Source organism: Xiphias gladius, chromosome 1, assembly GCF_016859285.1.
Source record: "Xiphias gladius isolate SHS-SW01 ecotype Sanya breed wild chromosome 1, ASM1685928v1, whole genome shotgun sequence".
In the NCBI taxonomy this organism is placed as follows: domain Eukaryota; kingdom Metazoa; phylum Chordata; class Actinopteri; order Istiophoriformes; family Xiphiidae; genus Xiphias; species Xiphias gladius.
In genome coordinates, this window is record NC_053400.1 from 12,814,673 (window position 1) to 12,831,991 (window position 17,319).

The 17,319-nt window shown below is 39.9% G+C and overlaps 1 protein-coding gene across 1 annotated transcript in view; it reads left to right on the forward strand.

The window, feature by feature from the left end:
• The first annotated feature begins 5,987 nt into the window (after nucleotides 1–5,987).
• LOC120795225 (ras-specific guanine nucleotide-releasing factor 1-like) overlaps nucleotides 5,988–17,319 on the forward strand; it is a 28,780-nt gene continuing 17,448 nt past the window's right edge. The window contains exons 1-6 of the mRNA XM_040136933.1: nucleotides 5,988–6,644; nucleotides 12,346–12,452; nucleotides 14,583–14,730; nucleotides 15,597–15,689; nucleotides 16,361–16,614; nucleotides 16,727–16,806. Coding sequence (XP_039992867.1) covers nucleotides 6,369–6,644; nucleotides 12,346–12,452; nucleotides 14,583–14,730; nucleotides 15,597–15,689; nucleotides 16,361–16,614; nucleotides 16,727–16,806 — 958 coding nt within the window. The 5' untranslated portion in view covers nucleotides 5,988–6,368. The remainder of the gene's footprint in view (nucleotides 6,645–12,345; nucleotides 12,453–14,582; nucleotides 14,731–15,596; nucleotides 15,690–16,360; nucleotides 16,615–16,726; nucleotides 16,807–17,319) is intronic.

The window sequence follows — 17,319 nt, forward strand, 5'->3', positions numbered from 1 at the left end:
AGCATTCGTAGGTCAGTTAACATAAAAACCCAGTCTTAATAAGCAATTAATGATACAAATTTAGGGCATTTTGAGCTAGATATTGTAATATGGATTATGATTCACCAAGAAGCAATGAATCCTGTACTGAAATATTGATTATTGATTATATTATATAATAAGAATGGCAGTAATACATACACACACACACACACACACACACACACACACACACACACACACACACACAAACACACACAAACACACACACACACAAATCAAATATGAAACAAATATATAGAATCAGTAAAAACCTGTAAGGCACGATATTTACCACCGACAGACACTAAGTATTCAGTCAATAATCTGACTGTAATTTCATCAATCAAGGTTTCCAGCAGGGGCAAGTAGCAAAACACTGATACACACACTGTACGCAATCTGCTTATGCCCGCTAAAGTTAGTGACTAGCTGGTGAAGAAAGTCTAGCATCTAGCAGCTAATAGCAGACATTTTTTAGGAGTTGGTGGAGACCAAAACAGAGCTCAAAGGGGAGGAAATATTGGGCTTATATTTTATCAGGTGGAGAGAAACCCAACTCCAAATGAATGATAATGTTGCTGTTTCTGCTGACTGGGCAACTTCATAAGGCAATAATATATTAGAGCTGTGAGATTGTCAGCCTGCCATTGAGTTTTTCTGCCCTCATGTGGCCAAAAAAAATACTAAAAAAACATACTAAAGACATACTTTAACAGTCAATTTGATTATCTGAGCCTTAAAACAACCCTGTTTTTAGCCCAGCTTTGTTAATGACCAACTCTGGGTTATGGAGAGCTTGGCTTTTGATACACAGCAACCCAGAAACCCAGACAGGATGCCTCAAAATCTGAAAATCCTGTTGCACAATATGCCTAAAATGACCTCTAGCTGTGGGCTCCGCCCTCTGAAGGCTGCTTTCTGATTGGCATGGTTTCATGAGTTTGAATCCCCTTCATGACCTTTGTAAAATGCCATCACCGCTCTGTCTCTCCAATCTTCTGCGTGACTTTCCATTTCATACCTTCTATAATAGGAAGCCATAAAAATAATCTTTACTATCAGTGTCAGTCAGAGACGAGAATCACCACCTCATTACCACCCCTGTTTGAGGGGCTAATTATGGGATGTAAGGAGCCCGGCAACAGAGCTGAGCCTGGGGCGTCCTGGTCGCTCAGTCTGCCAGTGACTGCATGCACCCACACTGTTGCATCTCGCTCCTTCCACTATCCTGCCACCCTTCACTGTATCTTTCACCAAAACATATAAAATGTGTGTAGAAATTAAATACTTAAGAAAGGTGGAATGTGCTCTCTGCTTTACAGTTAAAAGGAACAAAAAACTGGTTAAATCTAGCAAAGAGAGCTGTTGAATTTAACTCTGTTATGCCCTGTTACCTCCCTGGATCCTTTTAATGATCCCACACAGACAAAGCACTGTGATCCCACTGCGAACACCCTGTGATGAAATAAACCATTGTGTGTGTCCTCGCCCCAATATGCTAATCCAGGATTAATTATGGGCCAACCCTAATGAGTATCTCTCTTGCCCCCTTAGATATGTAAATGTGTCAGCAGTGGACAGCATTGAGAGGCTTTTGTTAACTCTGTGCTCTCTGTGTTCTATAAAAGAGGCAGGACAGGACAGAAAGAGACAAGGACAAAGGTTAAGGGACCATAGATTATTTCAAATTATATGGAATAAAACAAGGTCTTTTCTCATCAGTTCAAAGGAGTAAATTAGGAAGTGATGCCCAGAAATCAGTGCAAGCTCACAGTGAATGTGATTTAAGTTTCACCTTGATATGACTGTTCACCTGTCTCAGTGACAGCATTGGTGGTGAATTGTTTTTCAGCCTATTAATTATACCAGCCAGAGGAAGTGTGTTCTTGCAACACTTTCATCCTCCTTAATTTAAAGACGTAGGGCCAGTTAAAAAACATGTAGGGGTGTACCACATATTATATATATCATGTCATTTTCTGCCATCACATTTTAAGCTATTAAAGCTGATGAATACTGCAAGTGAAACACATTAGCCCCACCGCAGAGAGAGTGAAACTTCTCACCAATGGTCGACCAACATCAGAATACATTCAAATCCTTTACAGCAATTAACTAAAATTACAAGACAATAATGTAAACATATACAAGTAAATGTTTTCCATTCAACATTTTACTTGGGTAGAAGTTTGGGAAAATGTACTTAAAGTATCAATAAAAGCACTTGCTCTGCAAAAATAGTAACTGTAACTGATCAATTCATCAGTGCATAAATTTTATTTTAGCGTTGTAGTCTGTCGAGGTGGAGCTAATTTGAACTACTTTATATACAGTTTGCCATTTTGTGGTTCTCAACCTAGGGGGAGACCCCCCTCCGAAGGATCACAGGATAAATTATCATGAGATCATTAATGGGCTAGGGAAGAAGGAAAAATAGATGTTCTGCTGCAAAAATGTTTTATACATTTTTTGAACTTCTCTCAAATCTTTGCTTTTTTTACCTCTTTGAGTCTCAAACAGTTATTTAAATGAAACCATGTGAGAAGGTTAGAGGGGCAATGTCTCTGTGGTGGAGCTGCTGAAATGAGAGAATGGCCCCAACCAGATATTGTTTTTTATAAGGGGTCACAAGTCCAAAAAGTTGGAAACCACTGCTTTAATCTCTCGTTATGAATTGTGTTTTATGTCATATGTTTTTTAAAAAAAATGTAAAATCTTAATCTGAAAAATAACTAGTGACTATAGCTGTCAAATAAATGCAGTGGAGTAAAAAGTACAATCCTTCCCTTTGAAATGAGGTGAACTACATGTATAAATTAACATAAAATGGATATACTCAAGTAAAGTACAAGTACCTCAAAATTGCTCTGATGGTACTTGAGTTAATGTATTTATTCCACCCACAACACTGTGTGTCCTGTGAGCTTCAGCCCTTCCATCAGGACAAAGTCTTCTATGAGCCCTCATATAGGAAGGCCCTCTGTAATCCCAGAACTGCCTATTACTCATCATTAATAGAGGACAAAAAAAAAAAAAAAAACAGCTCCGGATGTCTTTTCACTACTTTGGCCAAGGCTGACAAAGAGTATTGATCCATGTATTCCTATAGCTTTCAGTAGTAACGATTTCATGAGCTTCTTTAATGATGAAATTCTAACTATTAGAAACGAAATTCATCAACCTCCTGCCCTCAAATCCCACCAATTTATTTTCAAACAAAGGAACCTTAGAAACAGCTGATATATATTTAGACTGTTTTTCTATAATTGACCTTCCCAAACTTCATTTAAACAATCAACCTGTCTCTTAGACCCCATCCCAACTAGACTGCTTAAAGAAGTTTCACTCTTAGTTGGCACCTCTTTACTAGATATGATCAAATTGTCTTTATTAACAGGCTATGTACCACAGTCCTTTAAAGTAGCTGTAATTAAACCTGTTCTCTCTTTTTCATTTTAGGCAACAATACACCAACATCTAACCTGTGACCAACCAGTTGTGTGGCTTTCTACATAACAATATGGATTTAAAGTGCATCATAGCATGGAGACAGTACTGGTGAAAGTTACAAATTACTTTCTAATGGCATTAGACAAAGGATTTTTCCCTGTACTTGTCTTTTTAGATCTTGGTGCTGCATCTGACACCATCGACCATAACATCTTATTACAGAGACTGAAACATTTAATTGGAATTAAAAGAACCTTACAAAACTGGTTTGAGTCGTGTTCATGAGATCAATTTCAGTTTGTAAACATTAACAATGAATCCCCCATGTACGCAAAAGTTAGACATGGAGTTCCACAAGGTTCTGTTCTCGGACCAGTTATATTCACTTTATACACTGTATGATTCTTTTAGGCAATATTATAAGGAAACACTCCAGAAACCTCCATTGTTATGCAGATTATACCCTATTATATTTATCAGTGAAGCACGATGAAACCAATCAGTTCAGCCAACTGGTTGCCTTAAGAACATAAAGGATGAACAGCAATTTTTTGCTATTAAACTCAGACAAAACTGTTAAAGTTATTGTACTTGGCCCCAAACACCCCAGACACATCTAATGATTTATGTAATTATTTAGTTACTTTAGATGGCATTACCCTGTCCTCCAGCACCACCGTTAGGAATTTCAGAGTTATCTTTGATCAGGTTATGTCCTTATTTCAGCCTGCCTTTTTTCACATATTTGTCATTGCAAAAATCAGGCACATCCTGTCTCGAAAAGATGCAGAAAAACTAGTCCACGCATTTGTTACTTCTAGGCTGGATTATTGGAATTCCTTATTATCAGACTGTCCCAAGAAATCTTTAAATACTCTCCAGCTGATCCAGAATGCTGCTGCACATGTACTGACAAATAATAGGAAAAGAAATCATAGTACCCTATTACCCCATTAGAACAGTGCACTCCCAGAACGCAGGCTCACTTGTCGTTCCTAGAGTCTCCGAAAGAACAATAGGAAGCAGAGCCTCCAGTTATCAGGCTACTCTACTGTGGAACTCTCCACATTTAAGAGTAGGCTTAAAACTTTCCTTTTTAATAAAGCTTATAGTTGGGGCTGACTCAGGTGAGCCCTGAACCATCCCCTAGTTATGCTGCTATAGGTCTACAATGCCGGGGGACCTCCCATGATGCCCCAAGCTCCTCTCTCCTCCTCTCCCTCTCCATCTGTAAGTATTAATATACCATCAATGCTCGTTGCTAACTTGACTTTTTCTCTCTCCTATAGTTTTGTGCTTTCTTGTCTCTCACCTCTCTCCTCCTGTTGCTGTCTGCAGGTATTTCTCCCTCTGGTGCTGAGTCTGGATCTGTCACTGCAAACCACCTGCTGCCCCCAAGATCCTGCTCAACACCCACTGCTACAATAATAATAATAATAATAATAATAATAATAATAGTATTAATAATAATATTATTATTATTATTATTATTATTATTATTATTATTATTATTATTAAATCTATATGTGGAACTTGCATTGTGATATGTTCTCTTTCCTCCTGATCTCTCTCTTCCTCAATTCAAGTCACTATGGTTATTGGGATGAATGTCAGGTGAACAATATTGCCAAAGCGTCAAGGATAATACATTTAAATAATGAGATGTCAAAAAAAGAATATAATTCATTAGTAAATTCATAATTAAAATAAAATAAAAAAATAGATAAAAAAAACAAGAAAATGGCAAAAATCAGTAAACAATTGTTTTGGTGTGTGTGTGTGTGTGTGTGTGTGTAGCAGGCTATGTCACATTCAGTGATGTTGTTTTATTATGTGTCCCTCAGTTTTTGACATGCACTCACATATGGTGGAACTAAGTAGCTGCAGGTCCCCTGTGCCTTTTCGCTGTCATCAGCTCTGCGAAGTTTGGGATTAACAAATCAAATCCCCTTCATACCACACAGTAACCCCACCGGAGTCTCTACCGTGACGTGTGTGTGTGTGTGTGTGTGTGTGTGTGTGTGTGTGTGTGTGTGTGTGTGTGTGTGTGTGTTTCTGTTTGAGGGATGGTAGTGATATCGCTCTATAGTTTGAAGCGCAGTGGGTGTCTATGTCGTCTTAAATCCTAAAGGTTGTAATGATCAGTTTGTGTGGAAACTGTGTTAACGAGGTGTTGACTCCGCTGCATGATATGACTTAATGATTTATCCTGATTCCTCATCCCCAGAATCAGTTCAGTCTCTTTCCACACGTGGTTCAAATTCGGAGAAAGAAAACTCCTCTCAGAGGGGAGTAGTGGTGTTTGAGTGTGTGTATCTGTGTGTGTGTTGTTGTTGATTTTTTTTTTTTTTGGGGGGGGGGTCTTCAGAGTCTGATCTGCTTCGGGATTCTCCACATGAATAAATAAGCTGCGTCTCCCACGGTCTGCGCTGCTCCGCGGAGTTTCTGTCCAAGGTGCTGAAGTCTGCTGCTCCGGGGACAGGTCACGTGACTGCGCTTCCTCCCTCCGCGAGAGCAGGATGCTGTGTGAGTGTGTGTGCGCCAGCGAGCGCGCGTGTGGGCTATGCACGCGGACCCTTCAGCCCTCATCATGAGCGGTTCAGGCTCATGAGGGAGGCTTCTCTAAGACGGCGTCGGGGTTGCTGTAGTGTGCTTGAAGCGTGGAAGTAGCTTAGTTGAATGCTTCACAGAGACTCTTTACTTGCACCTTTTTCTTCTTCTTTCTTCCCCCCCCCCCCTTTTTTTCCCCTTGCAAACATTAGTGTGGCAACTGTGCATGGGCACGCAGGAGTGGGCTGCTGCCCACCAAGTCTGACTCTGTTTCGGAGCTGCTGAGAAGAAGACCATGTAAGAATCGGCAGGCATCCCTTGCAGATCATTCCGGATTCACAGCCAAGATGCAGAAAGGGATGAGACTCAATGATGGCCATATCACCTATCTGGCTCTTTTGGCGAAAAAGGATGGGACGAGGCGAGGTTGCCTAAGTAAGAAAAGCTCAGACAACACAAAATGGCATTCAAAGTGGTTCGCTCTGTTGCAGAATATGCTGTTTTATTTCGAAAACGACTCCAGCTCACGCCCCTCCGGACTGTACCTGTTGGAGGGTTGCGCTTGTGACAGGGCACCGTCACCGAAGCCATCTCTCTCAGCGAAGGAATGCTTAGAGAAGCAGGTAAGCCGCTGATCACACGGAGGGGGGGGGCTCGGGGCTCCCGTAAGTCTGGCTGACTGACACAGTCAAGGCAATCCGACTTTCGGAGCGGACGCGCTCATGAATGCTGCTTGTTGTGTCTGTTGGTGGAAGAAACTCGCTCTTACCCGTCTGACCCTGGGTTTAAGCAACAATACTGGGAATAGACGCCGCGAAATAAACACGGCTGCTGTTTTTTTTTTTTTGTTTTTTAATCCTAACATCTATTTATCACGCAAACAATTTCCCAGAGATGCTTTTGCAATATAGTTCACTTGACGTGCAGTGTTACGTAATGGCGTCATCCTCAGCGATTGATTGCCTCTATTCTGCACTAAAACAGCCTCCCAGCCTGCCTCTAACTTCACTCGTCAAATGCCAGAAATACAAGGTGCACGGTGGTTCGAAGCCAGTTGGCATTGATGCGATTCTTTGTGCAAACTTCGCAAGCACGGGGACTTCTTTACTTTCCTCCGGCTCTTTTGTCGTCATGACCACAACATTTGTTGCATCACATTTATGCGCAGTGCAAGACTCTGCATTTGTAGACATCTCAGACGTTCAGGGATTGCAGCGCCTATGTGGGGAGTAAACTTCAGCTGCATCCAAACTTTGCAGGTTGCCATCTTGCGGAGGAGAGCTGCCCCTTCCCTGTCGTTTTGACGTATTGATTTAATTCCTTGTCTTGGTATTAATAGCATCCTACCTTGGCAACTGCGTCTCCCCGGCTTGTAGCGGCTGGGTTCATTTGATAGCTCTCTCATTATCATGGGGTTGTTAGCGACAGCCATGGCTGAAAACCAAGCGATGTCTCAGGCATGCTTTTGTCTCTCAGTGCATCCCTCTTTCCTTTGAATTCCTCGGGAGTTTAGTGCCATGGATTAACATGTGTGCTGGCTAAACAATTGCCATTGTCAATTGTTTTTTTTTTTGTTTTTTTTTGTCATACGCAAGTGTGTAATCTCAGCTGGAGGATGGTTTTGAGAGGTTAGGAAGGCTGCTGTTGGAAGAAATAAACCTTGCGACCTAAAAGCATTTAAGAGCCAGAGAAGAAGTGGTCAAGCTGCTGTGAGCTATGACTGCAGTCACCTTCTGAAATCTGCTCTGCCAGCTGCAGTCTGCTCTGATTTCCCTGCAGCAAAGATACTTAAGAGTCAAAGTCCCAGTGATGGGTCATTTCACCTGTTCAATGTCTGTATTCTTTGTTTAGGTTGACAGTTGTTTTGTTTAGGTTGCCATTAACATGCTAAATATGGCTTTTGCTCCAGTGGGTTGGCGCAATTTTGCTTTACAATCCTTCATCATTTTTTAGTGTTTGTATGAAAGTTTTCATTAGAATGCTGGAAAACCTGGACTTTAGGCCTTACGCACTTACTATGTAACATATTTGCTCAACAAAACTTTTAAATGAATAGTTGTTACAACAAATTAAAGGCAACCGAGTTTCAGTTACAGTTTGCAAGCTACACATATGTATTTATATATCTGGAAATTGTATGCATGCAAGAAAGGTCCCTGACCATAAACAAGGTACGTTGGGGTTCATGGTTGGGATCTTAACTCCTAGGCCACCAGCAAGCCCCTTGGAGTGTTTTTCAGATCATGGAGTGGTAAAAAAAGAAACATATATGAGTGCCCATTATTCGGGGTTCACAGGTGTTCGGACCAGGTAATTGTTCCCCATAGTTGTTTAACTAACTCCAGTGCAAGATTAAGGTGGGGGATCGAATCACACATAAGCACAAAAATGATTTAAGTAATTCAAAAATGGTTACGTTTCCCGAACTCATGAATAAAGGGCAGGGGGCGAAGGCCGCTGTCCAGCTTTAGAGGACTGGAACAACAATTGTTTACTCTCATAGAAGAAAATCTCAATGTTAAAAAAATCATCCCTGCCGAGTATGTCATATCTGTCCTACCTCTTAGAAATCAATAATGAACTGAAAGGTTCCAGACCCATTGGCAATGCCAGGCTAACAGTTTCCCTCTGCTCTTTATTGGCTTAGCTGTCAGGATTTTACTTGTGTTAGCGAGAGGACACTATGCAGATGTGCCGGTTGATTTCAGACAATTCAAAGCAAATGAATAAATAAATGTTTATTTTACCCTAGATGAGATTTTTTTTTTCCTGTGACGGAGTTGTCATATGTAGGTTTTCAGGGTTACAGTCCTCTACAGAAAAAACAAACAGCACTGGTTGTTTGTTCAAATATGTTTTCCTGAAAAACAGTGTCTTGTGGTGAGGCAAACTCTGACTGTCCACCAAGTAGCAAAGGAGAGTTTTTTTAGTAGTTTTAGTTGCCTAAAATTAACCACACCTTCACTAAAGCATAGCATATCAGAAAAAGCTTGTATCCGTCTTATGGGTTGGTTTGGAAGACAAACAGCCTACTTTGTCATTTAGGTATGAGGACTTGTTGGTTAAACTATAAACTATTAAACTTTGTCCACTGCCAAGCCCATTTCCTTCAAACCATGTCAGGACAACAGGCATGCTCTATTCTGAGGATGAAATATGGACTGAGGGACATCTACAGTGACAGATATTCATGCAGGCTGCTCCAGTGAATTTATTTCAGCAGTGAATTAAATGAATTTGAAAGCCTTCAATTAGCATAACACAGTTGTCTGTTCAGCACGTGTCCCTTTACATAATATGTGTCAGGAATAAATTCTCTCCGTTTTATGTTGTGTGTGGGGGTGTTAATTTTCTGGTGTACTAAATGTGCATATGTATGTAAAATTTGGGTTTTTGGCTGCACAAATACAAGTTCTTCATGTGTGAGAACTGCACAGTTTGTAGTGGGTAGTCAGTGTGTGCATGTCTGTGTGTGTCCACATCTGTACACCTTGTGGGACTCGGTGCATGCCTTGAAGTCTATATTTGCCTCACTGTGTCCTCCTGCATACGCCAGTGTCGATCCATAAAACTGAGCAGCTCCACAGAAAAGGTGAGATGAGGACAGAAAGAGTAATCAATGCTCCAGGTGTCTCAGGGCATACAGATTTCCTTTTCACTTTCCCCGCTCGGGAAAAACAAAGAATGACACCCGAGTCGACGGGCAGACTGCAGAGGTCGTCTGAGGCGATGCTACTGTACATTTCTGACATTAAAACTGTTACATATGCAGATTACAGCAGAATCCAGATTTCTGTCGAGCTTGTTAGTGGTGTGTGCGCATGTACCGTACGTCTATGTGTGTCGGAGCTGCAAAAGGAATGGCCGGGTGAGTACCGGATCTTATCTGTGTGTGACAGGGAGAGGGACAATGCAGCGAATAGATGCCAAGCCAACTGCCACCTTGCAGGGCTACAGCGCTTTTTATAGCCCTCACTCCTCAAAAAGGCAAAAGCCCCCCCCCCCCACCTTCCCCTCTCCGTCTGTCTCTCATTGTATTCTTTGGAGTGTTCTACTTTTTAAATGTTCTTATTCCCCATTTAGAAGGCAAGCTACGTTTAAGCCCCTAGTTACTATGGCAACCCCTATTTGCATCTGAAAAGGTGTGTTTGAAGGGGCCAACAAAATGTGCAACAACATGCCTCGGCATTGTGCTTCACTTAGCAAGTACAGCAAATACTGTGTGTGTGTGTGTGTGTATGTGTGTGTGTGTGTGTGTGTGTGTGTGTGTGTGTGTGTGTGTGTATTCCAGGCGGAGGGGGGGGGGATTCTGAGGTTGGAATTCTAAATCTACATTTCATGAATTTATAGCATAATCTTAAGGTAACACAGTAAGATGTGTTTATATAAACAGCATAAATGTGGGTAGTTTATCTGTGTCCAGAAAATAGGCACCAAAGATGCCAGGTAAAATGGGTCAGTGCCTTGTATAGAGTGAATGAATGAACCGATTCATCAGTAGTGGACCTTTCAATCAATATTCCAGATATATTTACAGTTGCTTTGAAATGTTTAGATTCTCTGTTAATGTATTTTTTTTCTATTTATTAATTTAAATTGCAATTGAACTAGTTAAACTTTAAGTTAACTGGTAGATCAAATTATACCATTATTTGGTATGTAACCCTTGTGTTTTCCTCTTTTTGTTATATACACACACACACACATATATATATATATATATATATATGTGTGTATATATATATATATATATTTTTTTTTTTTTTTTAAAGAATTATATTTTATTTGCCATAACAAATAATAATTAAAAAATAAATAATAAATACTAAAAACAAATAATTTGTATTTGATATAGAGTTTTTATTTTAATATCTTTTCTTGTCTTTTTTAGAGCATATAAACAACCCCATTGTATATAATCGTGGACTCTAAACAGAAGTAAGGCATAATTTTCTGAAGCAGACTTCAAACATGCCATTAATTTGAAGTCATGTTTATAAGTACTTCTAATCAAATTAGAAAAAATCATGAAGTATCAAGATGATAAAACAATGTAACAATGTAAGCTGGAGTTAAAGAGGGCCCGGGGTCTCCAGGAGCACACACAGAACATTAGGGTGAATAAATGTTCATAGGGAATATCTATATTCTGCATGGAATATCATCCAGGTGGGTATTATATGGAATTGCAGCCATCTCTGTACTTCTTTTAAAATGCAAAAGACAAAGTTTAATTGAAAAACCAAAGGAATTGTTGCAGTTTCAATAATAATAAAGTTTAAAAAAAAAGTGTTAAGACTACACAAAAAGTATTTTCATTAAAAAAAAATGAATCAAATAAATGTTATAATTAAAAGTCACCTCTATCTCAGTCATAACTGTAAATGTGTTTAATCTTTTAATTTTTTCTCTGTTCAAGATATAATTCAATAGTTTTTGTTCATTGATTTAAACCGAGGATTTACTTCGGGCTACGTTGTCTAACTTACCGACACCTAATGTCTCTGTAGCAAAAAATGTGGTGACGTGGAGCTAAATATAGCTGCCTAAAAGGCTTGACACACCAGCTCGCAGGAAGCGGGAGATGAGAAGCACATTATTGACAAAGGCCCGTTCTGCTGCTCATCAGGAAATATGGAACATTACTCCCCTTCACAAATGATTTGCTCTTGGCATTTGGGAGGGATAAAAAATCCAATATATTGGATTTGTTGGGTTCTATTTACAATGCATCAGTGTTATATAATTTGATGCATTTCTACCACAAATAGTCTGTCTGCACTATTATTGCAATGACCACCACTTTGTTTATTTGAGGATTTGATCTGATAAACCTATTAGAAAACAATTCCACATGCATTTGCCATAATTGCCATAACTGAACCCTTAAGGCTTTAGGGTCGCTGGAGATAATTGGAGAGCGAGCAGAAAGGGGTGAGGTCCCAGGTGTGTAGGTGTCACTAAAATGCTGCCAAATCACTGGGACAAAGCAAAACAACACTAAACAAAACATGGCGTCAGTCGGGTTTCCACCAATGTCTGTCAGGTTACAGACAGAATGCACAGCGGCTTCATAATGAATCTCTCAAGACTTTTCCCTCAGGATTTCTCTCTACCACTCATTCACACACATGGGCTGACATGTGTGTACACATACAACTTCAGTTTAAACAAAATCTAGGTGTAAGGAAAAGCCAGTCAGAGGTGTTTAGCTAGGTTTTTCCATTTTCTACATCTTTCACTTTTAAACGCTTTCATTTATTATAATTGTCTCATAATGTGCTGAACAAATATTTGACTCTCCTTCTATGTCATTGTTTCCAGTATTATTTTACTGTCACGTTCAACCATGACCACCAGAAGGCTTTGGAGCTGCGCACAGAGGACGTCAAGGACTGTGATGAGTGGGTGGCTGCTATCACACAGGCCAGGTATCTCTCACACATGACCTCTAACCTACATACACACAATCAGCTGAGGAAGGTTTTGTTGAGAATTTGTGTACGCGTGTGTACGTGTGTGTGCATGCGTGTGTGTGTCCGTGTGCGTGTATACCCTGTGATGCTGCATTGATCAATTTAATTCAGTCAGTAAAATTTTAGCGAAATGTACCCCACAGAAGGACAAAAGAATTCAAAATATCAGTTTTTCAGGATCTAAGAAAAAGGAAATTGAAAGTTTTTAGAACTTATTCGGTTGAAAAACTGTACCAACCCGATAGGTTAGCATGTAATTCTTAAACTTAGAAGGTATTAAAATCACAAAAACTGGAGATACAAGGTTTTTTCTTGACAGCATCAAAATGGTCAATTACAGTACCATTAACTTCTTACAGCCTGATATTGTATAAAGACATATACACCATGAACTGTATCCTAAGACGAATAGATGGATTCGTCTTAGGATGAATGTAATTAGGCACAATGGTTATTTAAGCGAAAATGCTAACATCAGCATGCTAACATACTCCCATTGGAAATATTAACTTGCTGTTGTTTAGGTATAATGTTTACCATGGTCACCATCTTAGTTTAGCATGTTAGCATGGAGCTTGCTTACATTTCCTAAACAAAAAGTATTTGGTCATAAACCAAAGTATTGGACAAATTAAAGATTTGATCTTACTCGAGAAGACAGGGGATCACCAAATCTTTCATCCCCATGGAACCACAAAATTTCATGGCCATTTTTTTGGCCAATATTTGTCAAGATATTTCTTTCCGTGGTGGGCATTGCCATGCCTTGGCCACCACTGCTAGTATGGCTAAAAAAAACATTTGTGTTAGCTTCAAAAGTCGGATTAACTCACTCATTTACTAACTCATTAATGGCGAGTTCAGACGAAATGCGTAAGAACGAGTAGTTTGCAAGAGGTAGTACGCAGAATGAAGAGCAGGACAAACCAGCTAACTAGGAAGATAAGGAACCGAAAGTAAACGATCACATTCATTTGATAATCTGGTAGCCCTGTTCTCTTCAATATAGTCTGCAAGTCTGTCAATTCAGACATGCACAAAATGAAACTTTCCACCATTCTGCTCTACTGCAAAATCATAACTGTCGTGACTTCAATTTCCCACCAATGCTAGAACCCCACTAGATGCACCATGTAAAGGTCAAAGGGCCATTATATCTAAGTGGCGACAAAATTGTGCTTTTGGTGTGAAAGTCCTATAAGACAGAGTACTGACTCTTCTATTATTCCCTCCACTGATATTATGTGAGGGCCTGTTATAATTATTGTTCAGAAATATTATATTACAAATATAATATAAAGTAATAAAATAAATGTACTATTATTAGACTTGATGTATGGAGTCTTGAGATGAATAATGAGCAAAATTCCCCTTAAAGATTCAGAGACCAAACAGGGTCAAGAAAGACGAGCAATACAATCATTCTAAATGTCAGCAGTGTGCATTTGTATGTCGAAAGGTCAATTGATTGGACTCATTGAAGATTACATTGATTAGTTCTCAGTCCAGGCAGCAGCACTTACTGTACAGGAGTAAGTCTGGCCTGTAAGCATGTAATACACAGCAGGGCGCTGAAGATCTGCATTTGCCTATTTGCCTCATTTTGCTTTTTTGTAGGTTTCTGATGTCTGGATCATTGCCATATTCTAATGGTTTGAACTTCTTTTTAATCTCTTTCTTATTTCAGCACATTTCCAGTTTAACAAGCTGTTTTTTAATGTTGCTACGATTTAAACGAAAGCCTCTATTTAGCAGTCCTCACTTGTCAGGAGACATCCAGATTCAAAATACTTTGAGGCCTGATTTACACAAGCTTGAAGGAGTTGGCTTCGCTGATTTTAAGCCTTGCTTAGCACGCACATAATGTGTTAAACTGGGTAATCTACAGAATTATTTCTCAAGCAGAAGCAGCGTTTACACATGGTTTGCTAAGCTCACAAGTATTTGAGGAATTGGTTGCGTAAGTGCCTGCGCTCTGTGTGGACACATGCTGATCAGAGGTCTGCTTTTGCTTTGTCAAGTCTATGGAGAGCCATGAAACATGCGTTAATGAGGTCTTTGCAATGCCTGTGTGTGTCTGTATAGTTACAGGAACCTGGCTACAGAGCATGAGACCCTCATGCAGAAGTACCTCCATCTACTCCAAATCGTGGAGACGGAGAAAACGGTTGCCAAGCAACTTCGACAACAGATAGAGGATGGGGAAATCGAGATAGAGCGGCTAAAATCAGAGGTAACTTGCTTTGTAATTTCATGATAGTAACACCTGTGTGTGTGTGTGTTTGTGTGTTTTGTCTTACTGTGTGGTACACAGTGGAGAGAGAGAGAGAGAGAGAGAGAGAGAAAAGATGAAGTGAAAGTAGTCAGCCACAGAGGCTAAACACAGAAAGGCGGCACAGGACAAAGGTCACAGCCCAGATTCCAACCACAATGCTGTTATCATGGTAAGCATCAAGCTTGCAATGCCCCCGGTATGTTCTTGTTAGAAACACTGCAATACTGTTCAGTGTTTTGTATCCTAATTATTCAGTCTAAACTAGATCAAATGCATCTCTCTTTAATGTGCTAATAGCTAGCTCCAGTTGAATTGAATGTTTTCAATATGCATGAATCAGCTTCTATTGTACCTGATACTGCAGCCTGCACCAGAAAATGACAATCTACTGTCTCACTTTCTATGCTAAAATATGAAGTAGGAATGGATTTTGTTGTTGTTGGTTTTGTTTAATTTCAGTCCTTTATTAAAAGCTGTTTTTCTCGAGTCTATTCTTATTCACTATCCACTGTCCAATACACTGTCATTCTAATGGGAGTAAAAGAAACAGGGCTCAATAAAACAAAATAGAAAACATTTTGATGAAGCTGGTACAGTTCATTCATACATAATTCTTTGATACCAGCTAAGGGATGGTAAGAAATTTGAACAAAAGGCTATTTAGAAACATTGAATAAAACATTCATAATCATAATAAAACCACATAGTGGAATGAGCGAATATGACGTGACCAAGATCATGAGTAGGATTTTAGCTGCATACAGAATATGGTACTCATCTTAACCCACTGAGTGAATGCATTACTGGTTTGTGTTGAAATTCAGATCGCTGGGCTGCTCAAGGACAATGAGAAGATCCAGTCAAATCCAGAAGTGCCACCCAGTGAGGATGACACAGAGATCAAGAAGATCAAAAAGGTGAGATCTGACTGCTTTGGTGCTGTGCAGTTTGAAAGGAGAAGGCTCAACTCAATGTGTAGTTTTCTTGATCAAGACAAAAAAGGGGAAGGAAGGGAGGGTTTGGCCAAAGTTTGATCTGTTCCAGCAGAGACATGTATGTTTTCTGAAACAGGTTTTTAAACACTACATCATCTCTGGGCACCTGCTAGGTTTTATTTTTAACATTCATTTATACATCGAAGTTTCACACTCACATTCATAGTAGAGCATTCCTGTCTTCAACTCTTCTGAGACAGCTGCCTTCTCCTTCATAAAGCTGGAGAGCTGCAGTGATGAACCTATAGATAATTCTCACTTGATTCTGCAGTTCCCCTCAGCTCCACTGAGTGTTTTAGTGTCTTTAAGCTCATTGTTTTGGTTTTCCAGCCCACTTTTCTTTTGGTTCCTTCTCACTGCTCTCATTAAAAATTGTTTCCGGCTGCAACAGGCAGCTGTTTTCACACAATGAATACTCATTTTTGTATAGAGAAAATTTTTTATAGAGAAAACTGACCTACATATCAGTCTACTAAGACCCTTCCAAAACCCACAGCATTACCTCAGGAATGTCGAGTCTCAAATGTATGCAGGTGTACACACATACAAAAATATGTAGCTTAACTTTTCTATGCTAAACTTTTTCATCACAGGTCCAAAGCTTCCTGCGAGGTTGGATTTGTCGCAGGAAGTGGAAGACCATCATCCAGGACTACATTCGTTCGCCCCACGCCGAGAGCATGAGGAAGAGGAACCAGGTAGTGTTTAGTATGCTGGAGGCCGAGGCCGAATATGTCCAGCAACTCCACATCCTGGTCAACAACTTCCTGCGGCCGCTCCGCATGGCCGCAAGCTCCAAGAAGCCACCCATCACCCATGATGATGTCAGCAGCATCTTCCTTAACAGGTGGCTGGTGGTGAGACTGGTTGTGATAGTGGTGTGAGTCAGCACAGGGGGAGCTGCCAAGAAATATAACCCATAGCCCTTGACGGTCATTTTGCTTATTTTTCTTTATCAGTGAGACCATCATGTTTCTCCACCAAATCTTCTACCAGGGTCTGAAGGCCAGGATAGCCAGCTGGCCGACACTGGTTCTGGGTAAGAGACACAGAGATGGCCCCTTGGTCACCCATGCAGTTCAACATTAGGCTTGTTTTTGTTGGGATTTGTTAAAAGGTCAGTTAAACCAAAGCATACACAAAAATAGTAGATTTTTTTTCGGTTTATGAGATATCTACATCTGTGACTTATGCCACCAACCCTGCACAATGGAGGTTGGTTTTTGGCACTCACAGCATTCCAAAAATTATATTCGAAAAACCTAACAGCAATTCATTTTCCGGAAACAATGTCCTTTTTACATGCATTATTCACACTGTAAACACTAATAACTGTTTTCTTCTGATGTACATCCTGTTTCATTTTCCAAATTAAGACTTAATGAAAGCACAGTTCAGGCTGAATTCAGGTCAGTGCAAAAACAAATTTTCACTTTCTGAAGTAAGAAAGTTTCACAAAGATAGAGCACTTGACTCTTTTTCATTGAGAAGGGTAGAAAAAATAGCGAAAAAAACAATTATTTTTATTTCTCGCTAACTGGTCTTTATGGGC